At 36.8% G+C, this 21,459-nt stretch overlaps 2 protein-coding genes across 2 annotated transcripts in view; both read right to left on the minus strand.

Annotated features, from left to right (window-relative positions):
* The window catches only part of dtn (transmembrane protein 132C dtn), a 691,446-nt gene that overhangs the window by 547,626 nt on the left and 122,361 nt on the right, over positions 1–21,459 (minus strand). The window lies entirely within an intron of this gene.
* Positions 16,223–19,545, minus strand: LOC145693934 (uncharacterized). The gene is made up of 2 exons (XM_081770091.1): positions 16,451–19,545; positions 16,223–16,349 (listed from the first exon to the last, which is right to left on the minus strand). The coding sequence occupies exon 1, from the start codon at positions 17,978–17,980 to the stop codon at positions 16,736–16,738; it is 1,245 nt and encodes a 414-aa protein (XP_081626217.1). The 5' UTR covers positions 17,981–19,545; the 3' UTR covers positions 16,223–16,349; positions 16,451–16,735.

Here is a 21,459-nt window from a genome sequence, read left to right on the forward strand (position 1 = left end):
AGACAAGTCTTGCGTGCAATGCAATGAAATGGATTTTCCTTGTATCCGTTTCCTTTCTTTTGTCTCTTTGAAGATCAATACCAGGGTAAATTGATTAGTACGGGGGAAAGTGCAAAGTGATGTCTTGTTATTATTTAATTCTACAAAGTCATTCTGTTATTTTCCACGATCTGTTCCATTGCGATGAACATCGTAATTTCACAAGCACCGACTGAACATTATACGATACAGTAAAATCTATTCCCAACAAACTAATTTTTCATCCTCGCTCTTACTGCTTCCGCTGATGAAAGACAGAAATCAATTATAGCCAAGTGAACTTTTTTTTTTTTTTTTTTTTTTTTTTTTAAGCGTGAGGACAATGGTATTGTAACCAGAAGGCATTCAATGTCGAATTTCAATCAACAGAAATAGAGAATAAAGATTTCTTTTTTATGTAGTTAAGCCTACAACTCTTTGGGTCTGACAGTTTATGGAAGCTGTGGCTAACAAAACGACTAGTTAATTAAGTAAACTAACAGGATATACTGTAAAAAACAGAATAGTTCCATATTTGAGACTAGACGTCACTTAAATCCTGTTTCCTGAGAAGTGATAGAATGAGTCATGGGTTACCAGGTCACTTGTGGAACGACTTTTATCTGCGTCATCCGGGTGTGGATCTCACTTCTTAATCCGACAGAGCCAGTGATTTGGACAACCCGGAGATCCAGACAAACCTGATGTTCCAGACAGACATCAGGTCTGTCATACAGATCTGATGATACAAACAGACGCGGTAACCCACACAGACTTAGTGATCGAGACAGACCCGGAGACTCAGACAGACGCGGTGACCCACACAGACCTAGTGATCCAGATAGAGCTGATGACCCACACAGACCTGGTGATCCAGATAGACCTGATGACCCACACAGACCTGGTGATCCACACAGACGCAGTAGCCCACACAGACCTGGTGACCCACACAGACCTAGTGATCCAGACAGTCCTGGTGACCCACACAGATCTGGAGATCCAAACAGACGCGGTGACCCACACAGAGCTGGTGATCCAGACAGACGCGGTAACCCACACATACCTGGTGTTCCACTCAGAGCTCGGTGACATAGAAAGATCTGGTGACACGAATAAAACCGGCAATTGAAAAGCAGCAGAAATATCATGTTTGCAACACAACTACAGAATTAAGTAGTTAAGTAATAATGTTCACTATTCGAGGTCGACATTCAAATTTGTTTGAATGCCGCTTGACATTTCTTAATCAAGGACCATATTTTAATTATTTCAAACATATTTTTATATTTGTTTTCCTATACTGAAAAGTAATACAGTGGTTCTTAAATACAGACTATACTGAAAGATATAATAAAACACTGTTTGAACTCAGCGGCATATTTTACATTATAAAGGACACATTCCACATGTTCGATTGATCAACCTTTGATGACCTCTAATAAGAAAAACATGTAACCTATAGTTTCTGTAATTCTCACGCGTATATACTCTAACAAATCTTGTAGTTATCTTTCAGTACAATGTTTTGACACAGACGTAAACAAAAAAACGAAAAATGTAGATTTAGAGAGAGGAGAGAATCGTGTTTGTTAGAACTGTATTAGCACCCTCGCATCTCCCGAGCCATACTGGGTCATGGGGCTGTTGGGGTCAGACCAGACCATAGGTCTGTCCAGGTCACTCCGAGTCATGTGTCACAAAATTCGTGACCCATTCCATCACTCTTTTCTAAGTTGACTTGACGATTGATAGACTGCTGGTAATTTCGCATTTAAAGAAATGTGGGAACGATTAAATTTACAACTGGCAACATCTTTCTTTCTTATCAAAGTGATGTGAGTAATATGTGAAGAGACACCATGCCAGTAAGAAAACATTCATCCCATTCCGGAATGGTAGATACATACAGGGTACTGCGAAAGGAAGCCGACATACTCCGCACACATATTACTCACATCGAGACAAGAGAAAAATTTATTTTGCACTTTGCTGAGAAGTGTCTAGTTTCGGAGATACAGACACTTCTAGGTAATTTAGTGTTAATGACGCCAGATTGGCTTCAGTGCGACTATCAATAAACAAACGCAGTCAACGTGTTCCTTACATCGAAACAATATATTTTTCATTTTGCTGAAAAGTGTGATTTTCAGAGACACAGGCTTACTTCTGATGCGTGGGGTCTCTGGTTCGAACTCCAGCCAAGTAAATTTGTGGTAGACAACACCGTGTCCGTTGGTTTTCTCGGAGTACTCCCGTTTCTCCCCACTTTCTCATTTCACCGTTTCATCCATCATCATTAGGGCTCAGAAGTTGAAGACCTAAAAATTGCCTAAAAAGGACCTATAAAAAGACTTTAAAATATCTAAAAGAGGACCTAAAAACTGGAAAAAAGGTCGTAAAAATAAGACCCAATTTAATTAGAATTACATATTTAATGAATATAATGTTCAAGAAATTACAAGCTTCTGGTAGGTTAACGGTCTGTCCTTCTTCCACAAATTGAAGTACAAACTAAAATTAGAAAACTTCCCCACCCTTCCCCTCCTTTGCTGCAGAATATTGTTACGCCCCCTTATCTGACTTGTAATTGTTGCAGATCTGGTCCTATAAGTCCAGTCGTTCAAGAATGTCTTATCATTGGAATTTTCTTTACTAAAGAAAATATGTTTAAAAGGTGGTGGTGTTCGAGTTAATAGACAGTGAATTTATTGTCGAAAGATGTAGTGCAAAAAAAGACGTTAATACCTATGAAAAGCTTGAGAAAAAGACCAATAAAGAAAAAAACGCCGAAAAAGGCAAAAAAGGACAAATAAAATCCACCATTCTCTGGCCTACAATGACCCAAAATGAACATATATTATGTTGAGACTCGTCTTCGGGCACTCGTAAAAAAAAGAGGATGTTTTCCTCAACTTCCGGGCCCTAATTATCATTCACTTGCTTTAATCATCGTCTTCCTTCGCCTAAAAGCATATACGTAGGACGTTAAACTAAAAAAAAATTAATTTAATTTTCATTTCTTCCCAAGCTTTTCGTCCTTTTTAGGGGAAAATCTTTTTAAAAACCTCTTAAACACGTCGTTAATTGTTTGAAACGAAAGCTTAAATACCAAATTTCATGTCCCTACGGGATTTCGAGATATAGCCATCTTTTAATAATTGCAACCCTCACTGTCGTTCTTCCCTTACAAGGGAAATAAAAAGAAAATGTGAAACACATGTCTAATTACTTTAAATGTCCATATACCAAATTGCATGGTTCTACTCTTAAGAGATTCGAAGATATGGACATTCTACTATAATAGTCACCACCTTATTTTCTCCCTTTCCTGTCAAATTTCAAAAAAAAAAAAAAAAAAAACTTTCTTAGTGGTACTGTAAGTCACGAATATAATAAATTTAAGTTTCTAGCTTAAATGGTTTTTCGCCTGGGTGTTGATCAGTCAGTTAGTCAGTCATTCACTCAGGACGTCTTTTGTATACAGAGATCTCAAAACATACCTTCTCAGTACCAGGAAAATTAAAAGGAAAGGAAAAGAGAAAAAGGAAAAACTTACATTGAACGCCCAATGATTATGCCCTTTACACCATAGGAGAGAGATAATTCATAAAATTGAAGGATTCTCAAACAATTGGTGGAATGAGGATGTGAGAGTAGTATTGTCCTGGAGACGAGACGAGAAATAAAGATTTCTAGCTTCGTCTCGTTAATTATTGCAAAAGGCTCGTCTCAATTTTTGAAGATTTCTTTCTTGTCTCATCTCGATTCCCGGAAAGTTTTATCTCGTCTCGTCCCATTTCACAAATTTATGTCTTTTTTTTTTTTCTTAATTTCATTTAAAAGTTATCAGAATCCTTCCGCATTACGCGAGGTCAACGAATAGTGTGATATAACAATATTTAAACCTATTTACTATCGGAGTATAACGTTTAATGACCTGGGCATTTTAAAACATTAATAAACTCTCTTCATTCTGTTCAGGCAATCACTTTATCAGTTTATAGTTTTTTACTTATGAAGTATGCAGCACCGGTGAACTAGTGTTGCCTGAGACTCGGAGAAACTTCTCGTCTGGAGAACGAGACTGCAATTGTAGTGTTTCTCGTCGCGTCTCGTGGTCAACATTATGTGGGAGGAAACGGGAGAAACTCAAGATAACTCACGGAGTGTCCACCAAATAAATCACACGGTCTGGGATCGAACCAGCGATCCTTCTCATCAGAGATGGGCTCTCGACCATTACGCCACCATGAAGAAACAAAATTCCGATTACTAGCATAGAATTCTGAAGCTTTTAATGCTTTGATATTTAGTGAACATTGAAAGTGTGTCTCCCACGCACAAAACGAACCTCAAAGTACACTTGATGGCATGTTAGCTTGGAATTTTTTCGTCATGAAAGTTTGGAAAGTGCCCTTAAACTGTTTCACGATATTACACTGTTTAGAGTCGTCGTTTTTGCCTGCAAATTGGGATCGGGACCGCATACACGAAAAGAGAGTGGTATAGTAGCCTGTTATTATCACAGCATAGTATTCTATCTAATATCCATTCTGTAACATGAATATGTACCTCTCAAACATGTTTTTAAGTCGAAGGCGGTTATATCGAACACATTTTGTGATGTCTCCTGCAGCGCAGAACTTTTCGGATACCGCATTTTCAATTCATAACTGGTGTCGAGTGGAGAAAAGGAAAAAAACTAATTTTGGTAACCAGAAGGAAAACCTTTGTTTATGCAGCACCGCAGGAGTCCGTTCATTGGATGAGAACCACCCTGATCGTCAGGGGATCATTGACCCATCTCCTCTATCTTCCCCTTCTATGGGCATCAATATGATTCGTTGTTCCTTGCCCAGCGGAGATCATGACCCCTGGTGGGAGGGTGACAAGTTGCAGCCTAGGCCCTGCCAAACACCCTCCCTCGATGCCAACCGCAATGGAAATAAGACACGCGCCGGGCTTCTTGAATTTCTATCTTTCGTGTTCGACGGAACGATGCAGAGGAAATGAATGTATAAAAGTAATTTGGTTAGAACAAGCCACTCATACAACTTCCAATACATATACGCTTTCAGCCAGAAAATATACCAGATTTTCTTCTTAATTTAATTAAGAAAAACACAAGAACTATTTAGTTTTACCATATAACGTTCATCGACTTGCATCTGTATGTAAAGCACAAATATGTTACGCACCAATATGCATAAATTAGCATATTTTGTGATGCGAAACGCGCTTTTAAGTTAGATGTGGAAGACATTAAGAAAAAACACACTGAAGTACATTAAGTTTAAATGGAATACACAAACGCATCGACCCAAGTGAGCGACAATTTTACATTGGCAGCCTACATTAGATTACATGCTACAACTCGTGAAATAAGAGTACATAACTTTCCATATATGTTGATGCTGGCAATTTTGAACACGAAAATAATTAACTAACTTTAATTTATATATATATATATATATATATATATATATATATATATATATATATATATATATATATATATATATATATATATATATATATTATTCGAGGTAAAACTGAGAGCCATTTTATACTAAAACATTAACAATTAAATGAAAGAAAGAAGGCAGCTAAGGAAGTAGTAGCAAATTTATGCCACTTCCGGTTTCAGCAGAAAGATAAAGGTGAGGCTGAATATTAGGAATCTATACCTAGGACGCTGAATCGATTAAAAAAGAAAAAGGAACACTTTATCATTTACTCGGCGTTATTTGTTCTATAACGATCAATGTTGAAACCGGAAATGGTTAATTTCCACAGCTTTCAGTCTACGTCGACAGTTAAGGAAAGAAATTGACAATAGATTCCAATTTTTTTTTTTTTTTTCGTTTTTGCTTCGATGCCTGTCGGCGTATACACTTATCTATACCATAGGCTGGAGATCCAATAATAGGCTACAAGAGTAAACAATAATTTCCGACCGCAATATTAACCTTTTCGCTGCTGTCGTAGCACCACAAAAAAGAAGAAAAAAACTAGTGCATTAAGCTTCTTTCTAACCATGATAAGTGCCAAAACATCTTAAAGATTCAAAACCACGTCCGAATCTTATATTCCATGCCACAGCTTTCTAGCGTATTGCCTTTCGCCGGCAATGCAACAGTACAGTGGCCGCATTGGCAAGCACGGAATTCCGCAGCCGTCACTGTGATTCTGCAGTGGTAAAGATGTCAAAGTAGCCAGATAATGTTGGTCAGGATGAGTGATATTAGAAGAAAACAACCATAATTCGTTAACAATTTAACGAAGAGTTGTATCTCAAAATCTCACTTTTTCAAACGTAAAGAAAGACATATAATTTCACAGAGGAGGGAAAAGTTAAATATGCAATAACTGATCAATAATTCCACATAATTATTATCTGAAACAGGTGACAAATTATTATATATTCAACTGCTTTCCTATACACGTAATTATTATTTCTTTCTTTATGTCTGAAGAAAGTAAGATTTTGAGATACAACCCTTCGTCAAATTGATGACGAATTTATCCCATGATGTTTCCAAACACTGCGTACTCTCTCCGATACAGGCGAGCACCCAGAAAATTTTGTTGGAACGAGTCCAAACTTTGGGGGTGGGTTTAGTATTACAAGGCAGTACATCTATGTAATATTGAACAACTATTGTTCTGCATCAGAAAAGACGATAAGTAATTGAAAAAAACTTCCACCTATATTTTCAGAAAAAAAAACTGATAGAACTAGATTGTTTTTTTTATAAGAGAAGGAGTACATATGAAGTATAAGATCAAATTTTCATGCTACATCAATCATTTCCTTGTTAAACAAGTACAGATTATTGAGAAACTGTACAAATGTATGTTGAGTTAAGAGTCTTCATCCCGGCGAAATTAAAATGCCGCTAATTTTACCTTCAAATAGATAAAAGATAATCGAAATGTGGAACAAGAGCGCCCTAGACAATATTATTTTACATGAGAAACCGTTCACTTATCTGCTTTCGATTTCGAGCCATTTTGAAAATCGGCATTTTATTTTCGCGTTTCTAAACAGCTGAAAACGGAAAGCCACTAGGTGACTCGTGATAACGGTACCTCACGCAAAATAATATTGTCTAGGGTGCTCTTGTTCCATATTTCAATTATCATTTATCTATTTGAAGATATCACATAATTACTGTAAAATTAGCGGTATTTTAATTTCGCCGGGATGAAGACTCTTAAGAAGTTTTGATAGGGTCCAGACCTGTTGGACACCCCTTGGGTGCGCCCCTACTCCGATGTGAAGGTGTCAGCGGTTCCTGGCGGGGGATAATGGAACTAAGAAAACCATTGCTTTGTGTATACGCTTAAAGAAACATGAACAAACGTCTTCTCCACAGGCTAAAGCACAATTAATCACAATGCAATGATTTGATGAAACTTCAAGTGCACCGTGAGAAGGAATCGAAACAAACAAACAAAGAAAAAGACATTATCTCTCAGAATATCATAGTCTCTTAAAACTAAATAAGACTACTACGAACTGAGAGAATAAACAAACAGAGAAGCCGGAGATCAAGGAAGGGACCAGTAACAGATTTACGAAAGAAACTACTACAAGATATTGGACAACAGAAAAAAGTGGATCAGACAACATCCATGGAACATGGTAGCAGAAAGGAATTAGACAAAAAAAGAAAGAAAGAAAGAAAATAAACAGAGAAAGAGGATGAAAAATATTCTTGTGATTCATTAGCTGGCTCATCTGGTTGTCAAGAGGTATTTTTATGAAGTAGTTTCAAGTAAGTAGTCAACAATCTCCAGCCAAGATCTCTTTATTTATTTTTCTTTAATGAATTTCCTTTCCAAACCTCTTCTGTTTTTCTAACTCTTCTTCCTCTCCGTTTCTCTTCTCTAGATTCTTCTTTATAATTTCAACACAGCTTTCGAGAAAGTCACAGTAACGGAGTCGGATGATGCCGAACAAGGGTCTTCGCTAGCTTCCCCTAATCAACGAACTTAACCCTCCGTGGTCACATTTATTTTTTGTGACACAGAGTCACACTGAGGTCCAATGTACCCCAGAATTTTTTTGTCTTATTTAATGTTTTAAATATTTTTTTGCATGTTTTTGTTTGTTTTTACTATTCTGTGATAGATGCAGCGTACCAGGCATAACAACAGGCAGTGTTGTCAATTGAATTTACATGCATGAGAAAGGTTACAAGAAACAACAGGAAAAAATTAGATCTAAAAGATTTTCTCTGGGGTCTGTCATACCCCACTGTATCCACGGAGGGTTAAAAAGTTCGTTACTGAATTCTCTCTCTCTCTCTGTTATTTGGGAATGTTTCAATTTTCAGCCCTGCATTCGATAGAGCATCAAAATCTATCTGAAAGAAACGATGGAAATTTTCGCGTCACTCTTACCCTTCCCGAGATATTGGCCAAAAAAGTGCCGATTTTGGGAGATTTAAAGGGCCGTCTCGGGAACCATAAGTCATAGAAAAATGATATTGGTGTTAATCAATACCTAAGAGGATGCTGAACATTATGGTACCAAATAGTAACCGGTGGCCGCTGGCCAACTGGCCACCGTTCCCCAGATGTTGGCCAAAAAAGTTCGGATTCGGGAGATTTAAGGAGCCATATCTCGGGAACCGTAAGTCATAGAATATCTAATAACAACAGTTCTGTTAACTTTGTGTGCAAGTGACAGATGACGATATTATGGAAATAATTTAAATACTATAAAATTTCCATACAATTTAAACTTTTAAATAACTTAAATAACATTACATATTTTTTAAAAAAAAATCATGTAATTAATTACATACAATTTGTATTATAATTTTCTTGTCATTTTATTACAATTATAATTTATATTAATATAATAATCTATATTGTATTATCTACTGAATTTAATCAAATAAATTTACAATTTCGTGTAAATTAAAAAAATTAATTGTTATCATTGTTTTATATTTTTGCTATTATTATTGTTATCGATTATTTCGAATAATACTTGGTGTTCTTGTTATTCTGTTTTTTTTTTCGTCGTTCGTTTGCCATGTTTCCTAAGGTTGGCAATGTTGTTGTTACTTCTGCTGTTTCACTTTTTCTCAAGTGTGCGGGCAGCTCCACGAATCGTACCGAATTCTTTCGATGCATTACACGTGACGGAAAGCAATTCTTTGATTAGTGTAGAGCCCAGGCTTCATGAGTCCTCGTGTCCACTATAGAACCATTGAAAGAGATTATTATTATTATTATTATTATTATTATTATTATTATTATTATTATTATTATTATTATTACTATTTATTATTATTATTATCATTACTATTTATTATTATTATTATTATTATTATTATTATTTGAATCACGAAATAACGAAATTATGGACAATTTGTCAGAAAAAAATTACCTAATACCAAGGCCGTAACATGTGGAGGGGAAGGAGGGGCAACTGCCTACCAGGGAAGCATCTCGCCGTTCGAGGAGGCCCACTTTAAAATTTTCTTACTCCATATACGATACGAACATGACATTATAAATGAAGCATCAAACAAGTTCACTATATTATAAAAACAAAACAGCACACAAAAGGCAAAACAAAAATGAGTCGTGGGCCCATTTCAGTAAAAAATGTCTATTATTAGGAGCTCTAAAAATTATGTTTATTCGTATGGCTTTGAGATTTGTCAATATTGTCCCGTTAATTAATTTGTCATGTACGGAAAGTGCCCAGGGACCTGTGGGAGGGCCCACGGGCTCCGGAGGCCCACAAAGAGTAATAGAGCTTATACACGGTCCACGGTTTGTGCAAACAAGGCTGTTTGTGCAAACAGTTTGACCGTGTATGGTGCTGTGATCGAACTAGTTCGAAAATTGCTTACACGAATATGTTTGCGCAATCACGTGGATCGTGTATGGGCATGTTTGTGCAAACACGAGGTTTATTTCCGAGTAGAAGGCCTAGTCTACAAACGGTTATTTCTCGCGCTGTGGCGTCAGTGAATAGGATTCAAGAATTCTGGCAAGAATTTATTGAATTTTATCGGAATTTACCTGAACAGTGAAAGATAAAGAGTGAAGATTATAAAAACAGGAATCTGAAAAATCCGGCCTCACATGCTCCTATAATAATTTGTCCAAGTGTCTGGGGTACAATGGCTGTTTCAAATTTAAGTCCTCGTACGTGTTTCCGCACACAAGATAACTCAAAGTGGCAAACAACCTCTGCTCGGGAGATATCGCATCTCTCATGTTTGTATCTTGTTTTCGAATAAGAGCTGTAACCATTTCCAATATTTCACCAAATATAGTTGAATCCATTGTTAAATAAGTCCACAGTCGAAGTTATCTCAAGTTCGGCTATTAAATTTTGATGACTAAACTAGACCGTTCCTTGAACCACTCTTTCATCCACACTTGTTCTTCCGTTTTTGGTTTCGCGGGCCTTTCCCCTTCCCGCTAAGAAAGCTGCTTCAGTGGATATATTTACGGATAAAACTCAAAATTGAACTGTATGGCCGAGTGTTTGCGCAAACACAGTGTTTGCACAAACCGTGGATCGTCTATGGGCCCCTTAAGAGAAAGATGGAAAGAGGGGGCCCAAGGATTAGGAAAAAGTTTTCTAGGGGGGAAATACGCGTATTAATGTTTCCCCCCCCCCAGAAAAAGTCTAAGTTACGACGCTGCTTAATACACGAATAAAGTTGCGAAATACTATTATTCTGTTAACAATCTGATGTCCTAAGAGCAGAACAAAATGTGGAAACACTATAACAATTTTGTCCTTCGAGAGAGTGTGAGCAGGAAAAAACTGCATGCACTGCAGTAGTTTCTTTCTTCTACTGCTATATTTTGATACCGACCGCTTTGTTTCATTCATCATTGCTTCTCTAACAATTGTTATTTTGAGTTCGATTCCTGATGAGAAATCTGTATATATATATATATATATATATATATATATATATATATATATATATATATATATATATATATATATATATATATATATATATATTAAAAAAAAGCATTAAGGTGGATTTTTATGCAAGCGTTCCTTGTGGTCTTTGCTTGCGATGTAACTGAATAGCCAATTGATAAAGTTGTTTAAGTACGGTTAGTTCTACGTGTAACACACCTTTCTGTTGGCTACACATAGAAATCGCAAGCAACGAACGCAATGGACACTTGCATGAAAATCCGCCCTTATGGTGGTTCGAATTCCACCTAAAACAGTAGGTTCACGGTGCTCAAAAGTGACGTTGAAGTTCAACAAATAAACAACTCTAACGTTTATTTTCATCGCATATTCTTTGCAGCTTTCCACAAAAATTCTCTAACATCTACTTACTTTTCTCTTCAAATTCCGCAATAAGCGCCATACCATCTACAAACCGACATTGTAAATATTTTAGCGCTCTTATACCTACGGAAAATAAATACCTACAGGACAGAAATACGTACAACAGTCTTGAAAAAGAAAACTGAACTGTTACAAAGATTCGAAATAAACATAAACTGTGATTTCTGTCCTCTGATTCAGAACTGTTCTCATACAAAGACTCAGTTATTTCAGTTCCTATGTGATCTTGAGCAGTCACTTTTTAATTCGTCGCAACAGGAGGCAAATAAGAAAACAGAGAAACACAGAGATGAACTGGAGAAAGAATTTAAAGAATTCTGACAGAAGAAACAATGACGTTACTTATAATACCGCCCATACGCAACATCTTTTTGAATTCCACTTTTAAAATACCAACAAATGGAGCGGTTTCGGTGTAGAATGCCAAGTCTTAACTCCAATACAAATTACCTCTATCTTCTTAAAAGTTTTTAAAACAACGAAATGTTTGTCTCTTCCTTCCCCCCACCTCCTCCCCCCCTCAGGAGGTGAAGATAGTGTAAAAAACATGTTTTCTTTGAAGAAAGTTACAAAATAAATAAAAGGATAACAGGATTCCAATGCGTACTAAAAACAGAGAGAACGGTACAATGAATTAGCTGGAAAACCACAATTAAAGTTGTAGAAACGATATAATGCTGGTTCATATACCATTAAAAAAAAAAAAAAAATCAACGTACAGTTGAATAACAGAACACGTTTTCATTTGTGTGTTTAATAGTTATGGATGAATTTTGTGACAGCAATAATTTTTCACAAAACGACGCTATACTTTTGGAAGTTTATGCCTTTTCAAACTGTACGCTTTTAAAAATAAATAAATGAAATGCTTTCATAGCTTTTTTTTTTTTTAAACTGTGATAAACCAGCTCTATTTATTACGAGGATGAAAATGAAAAGGACAAGGTTCTTTTCCCATAGGACTGGACTGATAATCCAATGAAACTTATATATGTTAAAGTATTATGGGAGTTAAAAAAAAATAGTTGGGGCAAAGATCAAACAGAGATGCAAAGATTGAATTTTGAATTAACATTATCGTATATGAACAATACTTAGCAAGACCTTTAAAATGAACCTACATTCACCTTGGGAACATGTACTATTGGCGAGCTATGGTCAATCTAAGATGAACTAAAAATATTTTAAACATAAAAGTCTAATAAGATGCACTTTATAGCATGTATGCTTGACGGATCAGCGCAGTTGGATTGCAAGTCACTTTTGGTTGTAAAATACTTATTTTTATACAAATTACTACGTTCTTTTGTTTGTATAACATAGACAGCAGTTTAAAAATGAAATCTTTAGTTTTACGTCCCACGATTATGCCGGTTAGGCTAATGGAGACTGTGATGAGAAATGAATGAAATGGTAGAATAAATAAAGTGGGAGGAAACGGGAGAACCCCGAGAAAACCCACGAGTACGGTGTTTGTCCACCACAAAGTCCACACGGCGCGAGCTGGGATCGAACCAGGGACCCCAAGCACCGGAGGTGATCGCTGCCACTGAGCCACCGCCAAGTCCCCCTAGCCAGCAGTTTAAGTCATATTGAAAATAGTTAAAGTTCAAACTTTATATCTTGATTAACCATGGTTCGCCAATAGTACATTTCCCCATTCGAATGTATGCTCATTTTTAAAGATCTTTCTAAGTATTATTAAATATATAATAAAAATCCATACATTGTGTTTTTTTCTTTAAAAAAAGTTTATGTCTATTTTTCTTTCTTTTTTTTTCTTTTTTATTTTGTTATTTCGTACCTCTGACCTTTGCCCAAACTAATAGGGTTTCTCGTATTCTCGTACGTAATTGATTTCGTACTTTAACCAGTGGTTCCCATCCCCCCTTATGTCCATGACGCACCCCCCCTCATTGTCTATCCGTAGGTGTTCTTCCATGAAAAAAAATCCTTTCGATTAATTTTTACACCCCCTCAAACATATTTATATAGATTTTTACCCCCCCCCCAAATATTTCAATGACACAGTTTGCGTCATGGTCCCCCTTTGTGGGCACCCCTGCTTTAACACACACAACTTTCGTTGGATTATCTGCCCGGCACATAGCTTATGGGAAATGAACCTCGTCCTTTCTCTTCACTCTTTTACTTATTTATTTATTTCTTCAAGTTGATAGTTGTCATTAGAAGTTTATACTTATCAGAAATAACGTATAGCTGCAAAACAAAAACAAATCAGATGCAAAAATAAATAAATAAATAAATAAATAAATAAATAAATTTTAACGAATTCATTTTACAGTACAAAATTTCACTTTTAGGGCCTGTCCTTTTTCATGAGAGGGGAAAACACATCTGTTATGACTATGCTCTATCATCAGATTTGAAATTCATTTGTCGAGTTCGTTTTTCGAGAAAATCGAAATGTTGTGGCACTAACAAGTATGTCACTCATTGCAAAAAAAAAGTTTTTATTTAGCTGGAATTAATTGTTGTTGTTATCTAATGTTACAAATGTAGCAAAATGCATTCTTAACTAGCATCTTACATTTATTGTTGTTTGTATTGTACTAGCAAAGACACACACACACACACATTCTTTACGAACATACTATTTGTAAAGAAATAAGGAATTAAAGTACTTACGATACCCTATGGTAGTGTTTTGAAGCAAAAATCGATTAGCAAATTTGGATATGCACGAACTTACCTGTAAAAGAAAGAAAACGTAATGAAAATTCTATCATAACGTTTAACGAGGAAAAATTGTCCAAATGAGATATATCTATTACCAATCATTAGACTTTATTGGGTTAAACAAAATGATTTTATGCGACAGAACAAAAGTTCATGTACAGATTTTGAGAAAATGGAAGAAAACGAAATTCTTTGCAGGAGCGGATCCAGGACGGACTTCGGGGGGTGGGGGAGGAGCGATGGGTTGTAATACTGCTACTTAGAGCTACTTTCAAGAGCTCCAAACTGTGGGGTGGGTTTTATTTATATATAAAATAAGAAAGTTTCCTTTTCTGGAGGGCATCGGGACGATCGCCCCCCGGATCCGCCCCTGATTCTTTGTAAAGTTAAAATTCGAAGCTGTGAGAACAAGGTAAATCCTTTCTATTATAGCACGTTAGTAGTAGTCCCCGACGTATGCGCGAATGACTCATCCTCACTCTCTTTTACGACCAGGATATTTGAACTTCGTTCCCTTTTACGGCTAAGATGAATGCTTTGGTACCTCGATTCTGATTGGCTGAGAGAGGTCACGTGACGTTAGGCCCCGCCCACGCGGGAAATTCAAATTTTCCAGGTCACGTGGTATGACGTCATGAGTCACCCTGCGGGGAAATCCCTCATTCTCTTTTATGACCGGGATTTTTGAAATTTGTTCCCTTTTACGGGTAAGATGTGTGATTCTGATTGGTTGACAAATGTCACATGATCTTAGACCCTGCGATATTTGAAAATTCGTTCCCTTTTACGGGTAACATGAATGCTTTGGTACCACGCTGATAGAGGTCACGTGATCTTAGGCTCTGGGATTTAAAAAAAAAAATTCGTTCCCTTTTACGGGTAAGATGAGTGCTTTGGTACCTTGATTCTGATTGGATGATAGAGATCACGTGATTTTAGGTCCTAGGATTTTTGAAATTAGGGTGTCCTTTCTGATGTATACTTTGGTATCTCGATTCTGATTGGTTGATAGAGGTCACATGATTTTAGACCCGCCACACAGTGAACAGATTACATGGGAAAACCCCTCACTTATTTGTTTCCTTTTACAGGTAAGATGCGTGTTTTGGTACCTCAATTTTGATTGGTGGATAGAAGTCACATGATCTTACCCCCCCCCCCCAGTTCATGAGGGAAATACAGAGCGATATGACAGCGATCCATCCTAGACCGGGATTTTTTTTTTAATGGTTATGCGTAAAGTTCCCATGAAGGGTTCAACCTCATCCTTAAATAACCCTTTTTTGGTATCATGATATTGTACTGAAGTTTACATTAAATATTATCGTTCTCTTTGACAGATAAGATGATTCTTACCTTGATGGAGATCCTGTCCTTGAATTAGTAGCCTATGTCTCTGGAAGTAACAATGGTGAAAGAGGGGTGTCGCTTGTAGATTTCTTATAACACATTGTTGTGAGTTTAAGCGATTTTTTAAACGCTCAGTAAGCGCTTCAATTATGGAAACAGTGTTGCCAGATTTTTCTTACCTAAACTGCTCCGATTCTTTTCGAAACGGTTCCGCAGAGTGCAAGAAATTTTAAACTAAAAAATTTTTCGAACTAAAAAAATTTTTGTAACTAAAAAAAATTTTCGAACTAAAAATTTTGAAACAAAAAAAAGTTTCAAACAAAAAATTTTCGAACTAAAAAATTTGAAACAAAAATTTCAAAAAAATTCGAACTAAAAAATTTAAACTAAAAACTTTCGAACTAAATTTTCAAATCAAAAAATTTTCGAACCCAAAAAAAATTCGAACTATAAAAATTAAAAATTTTTCGAAAAATATTTTAAACTGAAAACTTTCGAACTAAATTTTCAAATCAAAATTTTTCGAACTAAAAATTTTAAAAAAATTTCGAACCAATTTTTAAAAACAAGTTTCGAACTAAAGATGTAAACCACATTTGAACATTTTCAAATTAAAAATTTTTCGAACTAAATTAAAAACCAAATTTTGGACACTAAAAAAATTCTTTAATTATTTTTTCGAACAAAATCGTGTAAACCAAATCTTGGATATATTTTCCACCTTAAATTTTCAAGATTACCATTTATTTGAAAACAAGTGTTCAGGGTTTCAAGAAATAATAAAACATATTTTTTTTTCAACTTGTTGTATTTAACGAAAGGTATGTGGTCTTCCTATACATGTTTATTAACATAATAAATACAGGATCTAGTTAATGAATATATTGGACGCGTCATCATCTTCGAATCTTGTAGCCGTATCCTGGAAAGAAAAAGAAGAAACGACGGATTAATTTAAGAATTTCTTTTTTTTCTGAAACAATAAAAATGAGTCAATATTGATAAGAGAGAAATAAAACTTACTCGTAAATGATGGATCTGTTTAGGTTCATCTTCCTCCTCGGGTACAGGATCACTGCATTTTTTTCACCGATGGATGTTTATGAACTCTTCTGGGTACTGCATTTTTCTTGGTGTTGCTGCTTTATGGTCAAGGTTCCTCCTTCGGTACGAGATGACTACATTTCTTCCACTGATGGTTGTGTTGATGGTTTATGAACTCTTGTGGGTACTTCATTTTCTTCTTGGTGTTGCTGCTTTGTGGTTAAGGAGTGGAAAAAAGGAAAAGGAAAAAAAGAAATGGCGGCCTTATTGGGTATTTACAGTTTTTTCTTCTTCATCTTCTTTTTCCAGTTCCATCTTCTGTTTTTTAACGTACCCGTACGGAACCGTATCATAAGAATTGAATTCTTTAAATCGACGTTTTGTGTACTGGATACTGTACATTTTTTCTTCTTTGCGTGTGACGATGGTATGGTCTTTGGTCCTGCATATCTTATGGGGGATAGTGATGGTGACTTGTCCACGGCATTGATTTGTAATCATTTCTTTTAGCGTGTTGAAATTTAATTGTTGTCCTGCATTGTAATTTAATGTAAATCCTCTAATTTTGCATATGTAACTGGTGACGTTGGTATCCGGATTGTATATTTCTAGGCTGTAATTTTTTGGTCCTCCACTGACAAATGTCTTGATGTATGCTCGTGGTCCGTAAGACTCCATCTCGTCCGATAAGCATCCCAAGTACGTTGAAGGTTCAATGGTTGGCTCCCCGGGCTTCTCCGTAAATATTACAGAATCCGTGTCGAAATATAAAACACGTTCCTGCAACATTTCCAGGTACTTGTACAGTTCCAGACGTGCCTGACATGTTGTAAATGCACCTAACACGACATTGGTGTTTCGGTTTTGAACAGGCACATGTTCATTGTACTCCCAGAACGCATACAACATCGTATCATTGATGGGTACAATTTGATGGAGTTTAATGTCGGGGGAAGTGAGTTTTTCATAAAATTCTTCCGGCCGATCAATAATTGTGGTCTGGCTAAAGTTTGATCTTTGCGAAAGTTTTCCCCAAAGAGCATTAAGACAAAGCTTAGATAAACTTCTTCGTGTAGGATTATTTTCAATTTTGGACCGATCCAATGCAATACCTTCACGCTCCAGGACGGTTTGTATGAATTTTGATTTGTCTTCTTCGCTGACACAGGAACTGGGCCAGCCAGACGCTTCCATTTTTGATTTTAAAAATGTATTGATATATTCCGTGAACAAGCCACCTGTTTTCGTGATGGGATCATATTGTTCAATGTCATAGTCCCAAATTTCAAAAATTTCCACTGGTTGATATCCCAATTCTATTGCTTTCTGGATTTCATATGATACCCATGTTCCAGTGAGGCATCGCTCCTGATCGTTGTGCGTACACGTTGCTGTAGGGTCTGGGTTCATTTCTTCGGCACACGCAGCACACAGTGGAAAGAGTAGTTTCTTGTTACATCGGTAAGGCAGGAGACCATGATAAAGATGGCGACTTGGTAATATCGTCATTTTGATTAGACCATTGACTTTATTTATTGGTGGTATATTTTCATCACCCTGTAGATAAATTCGTGGATGGCCTACAGGGTATTTAGCACACTTATTTACATAAGGATAAAGCGAGACAATATCGAAATATTTTATTACTTCCCCCGCTTTTTCGTCGACTTGGTGGTACAATTTCACGCCCTTTTAAATTTGGGGAATTATCAAATAACAAAATTCGGTAAACGTTTTCTAGGACCCGTTGGTATTCCTCTTATGGCCAAATATTCAAAATTTAAAGGTTATTGACCGGCTTTATTATTGAATAAGTACAGGATTTATTACTTTTTTCATAACACACAGGTGTATTTGTATTGCTTTCTGGATTTCATATGATACCCATGTTCCAGTGAGGCATCGCTCCTGATCGTTGTGCGTACACGTTGCTGTAGGGTCTGGGTTCATTTCTTCGGCACACGCAGCACACAGTGGAAAGAGTAGTTTCTTGTTACATCGGTAAGGCAGGAGACCATGATAAAGATGGCGACTTGGTAATATCGTCATTTTGATTAGACCATTGACTTTATTTATTGGTGGTATATTTTCATCACCCTGTAGATAAATTCGTGGATGGCCTACAGGGTATTTAGCACACTTATTTACATAAGGATAAAGCGAGACAATATCGAAATATTTTATTACTTCCCCCGCTTTTTCGTCGACTTGGTGGTACAATTTCACGCAATTGGTCCTTCCTCCAAAAAAGCTATCTCTTGGATTTAATGGTCTGCGGTTCATGTACGGGTGATTCTTCAGATACGTCGCCATTGCAGGATTTTGTTTTAAGAACTGATTAAATTCGCACTCCCACATTTCATGTACAATGTACCCCAATTCACGCAGTCTTGCATTTTTGCGTTGTGTTCGTTCATAACGGAATTCCATGGTGTCTTCTGGATTGCTGTAGATGGGCTGATTACGGCCTGTAGTAAAACATACTTTACACCCGTGGTAAAAGCAGCCGGCATGCTCGTAGACGTGCTCCTCTAACGTCTCAGGATCTTGGTAGTAACCATCAACATGGAATCCCGCAATAAACACTTCTTTTTGTCGGGCCGCATGTAAGATTTGTTTTTCTTCGGTTTTTTCAATGTAGGCCAGCCATTGCATTGCAGCGATCGATTGGGTACTTCTCCATCGATAGCCATGTGCCGGTAGAATTCCTATGGTGTTGGGTTTAAGGAAATTCCGGCGGAATACTAAATTGGAAGCACTGGCAATCGTGATCGTCTCCAAGAAGGGATTCACTTTGGTTTCTGTTTCAAATGACGTCATAAACGAAACGCATGCTTGTCGCAGTACATTGACATCTTGAATACAATACTTGAGAATTTCTTTCTGGAAATCAAACGTGTCATTACGATGATCGTTGTACCACTGCATGAACTTGTTCCTGTCTTCGACGGCCATTTCATCTGCACCATAATACTTCGTTTCTGGAAGTGGTCCAATATACGATTGATTCTCCTTGGTGTTGAAGAAATGCGGGAAGTAGCCTTTGGTTGCGGGTAAATTGAACGCTTTTGACAATTTACTTAATGCCATAGGCAAGAAGTTCAACGAGTCAATGAACGTCAGATTATTCAAGGTTAAACACAGTATCTTGGTCCCATTTAATATGACGTCAGGTCTCCATTGACATTGTTCTACCATAGCCTTTAAAATAAAATGTCCATCGTATCCCTTAGCATTGTGCGCGACACAGAAAATCCTATTTATATTGGGACGCCGTTCCCGCAAGTACTGGAGAAAATTATAAACTGGATCCTCTCCTTGGAAAATATGCTGGCGCTGACCACACGTACTGCAAGACTGTTGGATATTATTGTTTTCAACACATGCATAACATACTTGTTGTGCAACCAATAAATTTGGAATGTGTACATACGTATTATCGCCAATATTCGTGTCCTGCATAGATTCTATATCATAGAATATCAACAAGGCTTTCTTTGCGTGCATGAGTGAAGGAACACCAGGTTTCAAGCATTGTCGATCGGGAAGCATAAAACATTGATGTGATCCTGGAACAATCTTCTTACAAACATTGCAAAAGATCTCATTACAATCATGATGTCGTTGTCCTGTATGCACAAAAGAATAAACTCTGTAACATCTAGTACATTGCTTCACCATTTTGCATACAGGTTCCCCTTGATGATATACAATATTACGATGATTGTTAAAACATTGTTCGCCGTAAAATTGACGATTGCAGTCGTTGCATAATATCAGCGTTTGGTTCTTGTCGCATAGAGGTCTCTGTAGACATTTGGAGCATGTTACAGGACAATTTTTCACATGTTCATTGCGTTTACTATACTTTTTATGGCACGCCTCACAGTAGAAATTGGTTGCAAAACAAGCAGTTAAGGATTGGATGATGTCAAAATGTCCAGCCAAACAAATTAAATTTATGGGAGTGCGATTTTCGTCGTTGGGCCCCTCGTACATGATGTCATGGCCTGTGAAACTGGTATACACTGTAATTTTATATTCTTTGAGGTATGCCTGGAATTGTCGAATTTCATTTACACTGGCACCATGATCCAAATTCACTCCTGCATTTGCACATAACGCATTCACTTCATCGTCCACAATACATTTCGATTGACGTTGATATTGCCAATATCGTTGCATATCTACATTCTTGTATGCCTTCAGGCCAATAGCAATAACAAGGGCGTACGCCAGGCACCTTGAATCTTGATTTTTTACACGTACAATCCCTTTTTTGCAACGTAACAATTCTTCGTTTTGAAGTACTCCTTGCCGCAAACCGCCATAGCCACGTGGAATATCCACACGATGAAAATGAACGGTGAATGGCTCGTGCAGGAGAAATGCATTGTTACTTTGTAACACTCTTTCAAAGGAGGCCCACATCGTTTCCAGTGTTAGGTTTCGTGCTTGGCGAAAACTCACCCAAAACGGTTTATTCGTATTCCGTGGCGATATTACAGATAAACCAACCATCGCCTCATCGTCGACATTGGCTAACAAATGGTCTAGCATTGCTTGGAAACTGTTGTGTACATACTGTATGATATCGGTTCCTACGGGCGGTGCGTTGAATTGAATTTCGAGCATTCTACCTTCAATGTTAAATCGTCTATAATGACGAGTGATTTCATTGCGCACAGTAAAACCCGATTCGGCCATGTTAATAAAAGGAGATAACAAACAAACAGGTACAATTGCGATAAATGTGTAAGGGAAAAAAGGAATTGAGCAGCGTGAATTTACTACAAAAGAAAAGAAGAAAGAAAAATCTTAATCATCTGATAAACAGGAAATCATAACGTTTATGATAAATTCTTAATTAAGCAATTCATGTAAAGGTTCTGAGTTTGATTCCTGGCGGTGACGTTCAGAATCTCATTATGAAAGCACACGTACTAGAAATCAAAGTTTTTTTTTTTTTTAAATAATTATGTTACTGA

The sequence above is a fragment of the Thermobia domestica genome, chromosome 9 (assembly GCF_964235325.1).
Source record: "Thermobia domestica chromosome 9, izTheDome1.hap1.1, whole genome shotgun sequence".
NCBI lineage: Eukaryota > Metazoa > Arthropoda > Insecta > Zygentoma > Lepismatidae > Thermobia > Thermobia domestica.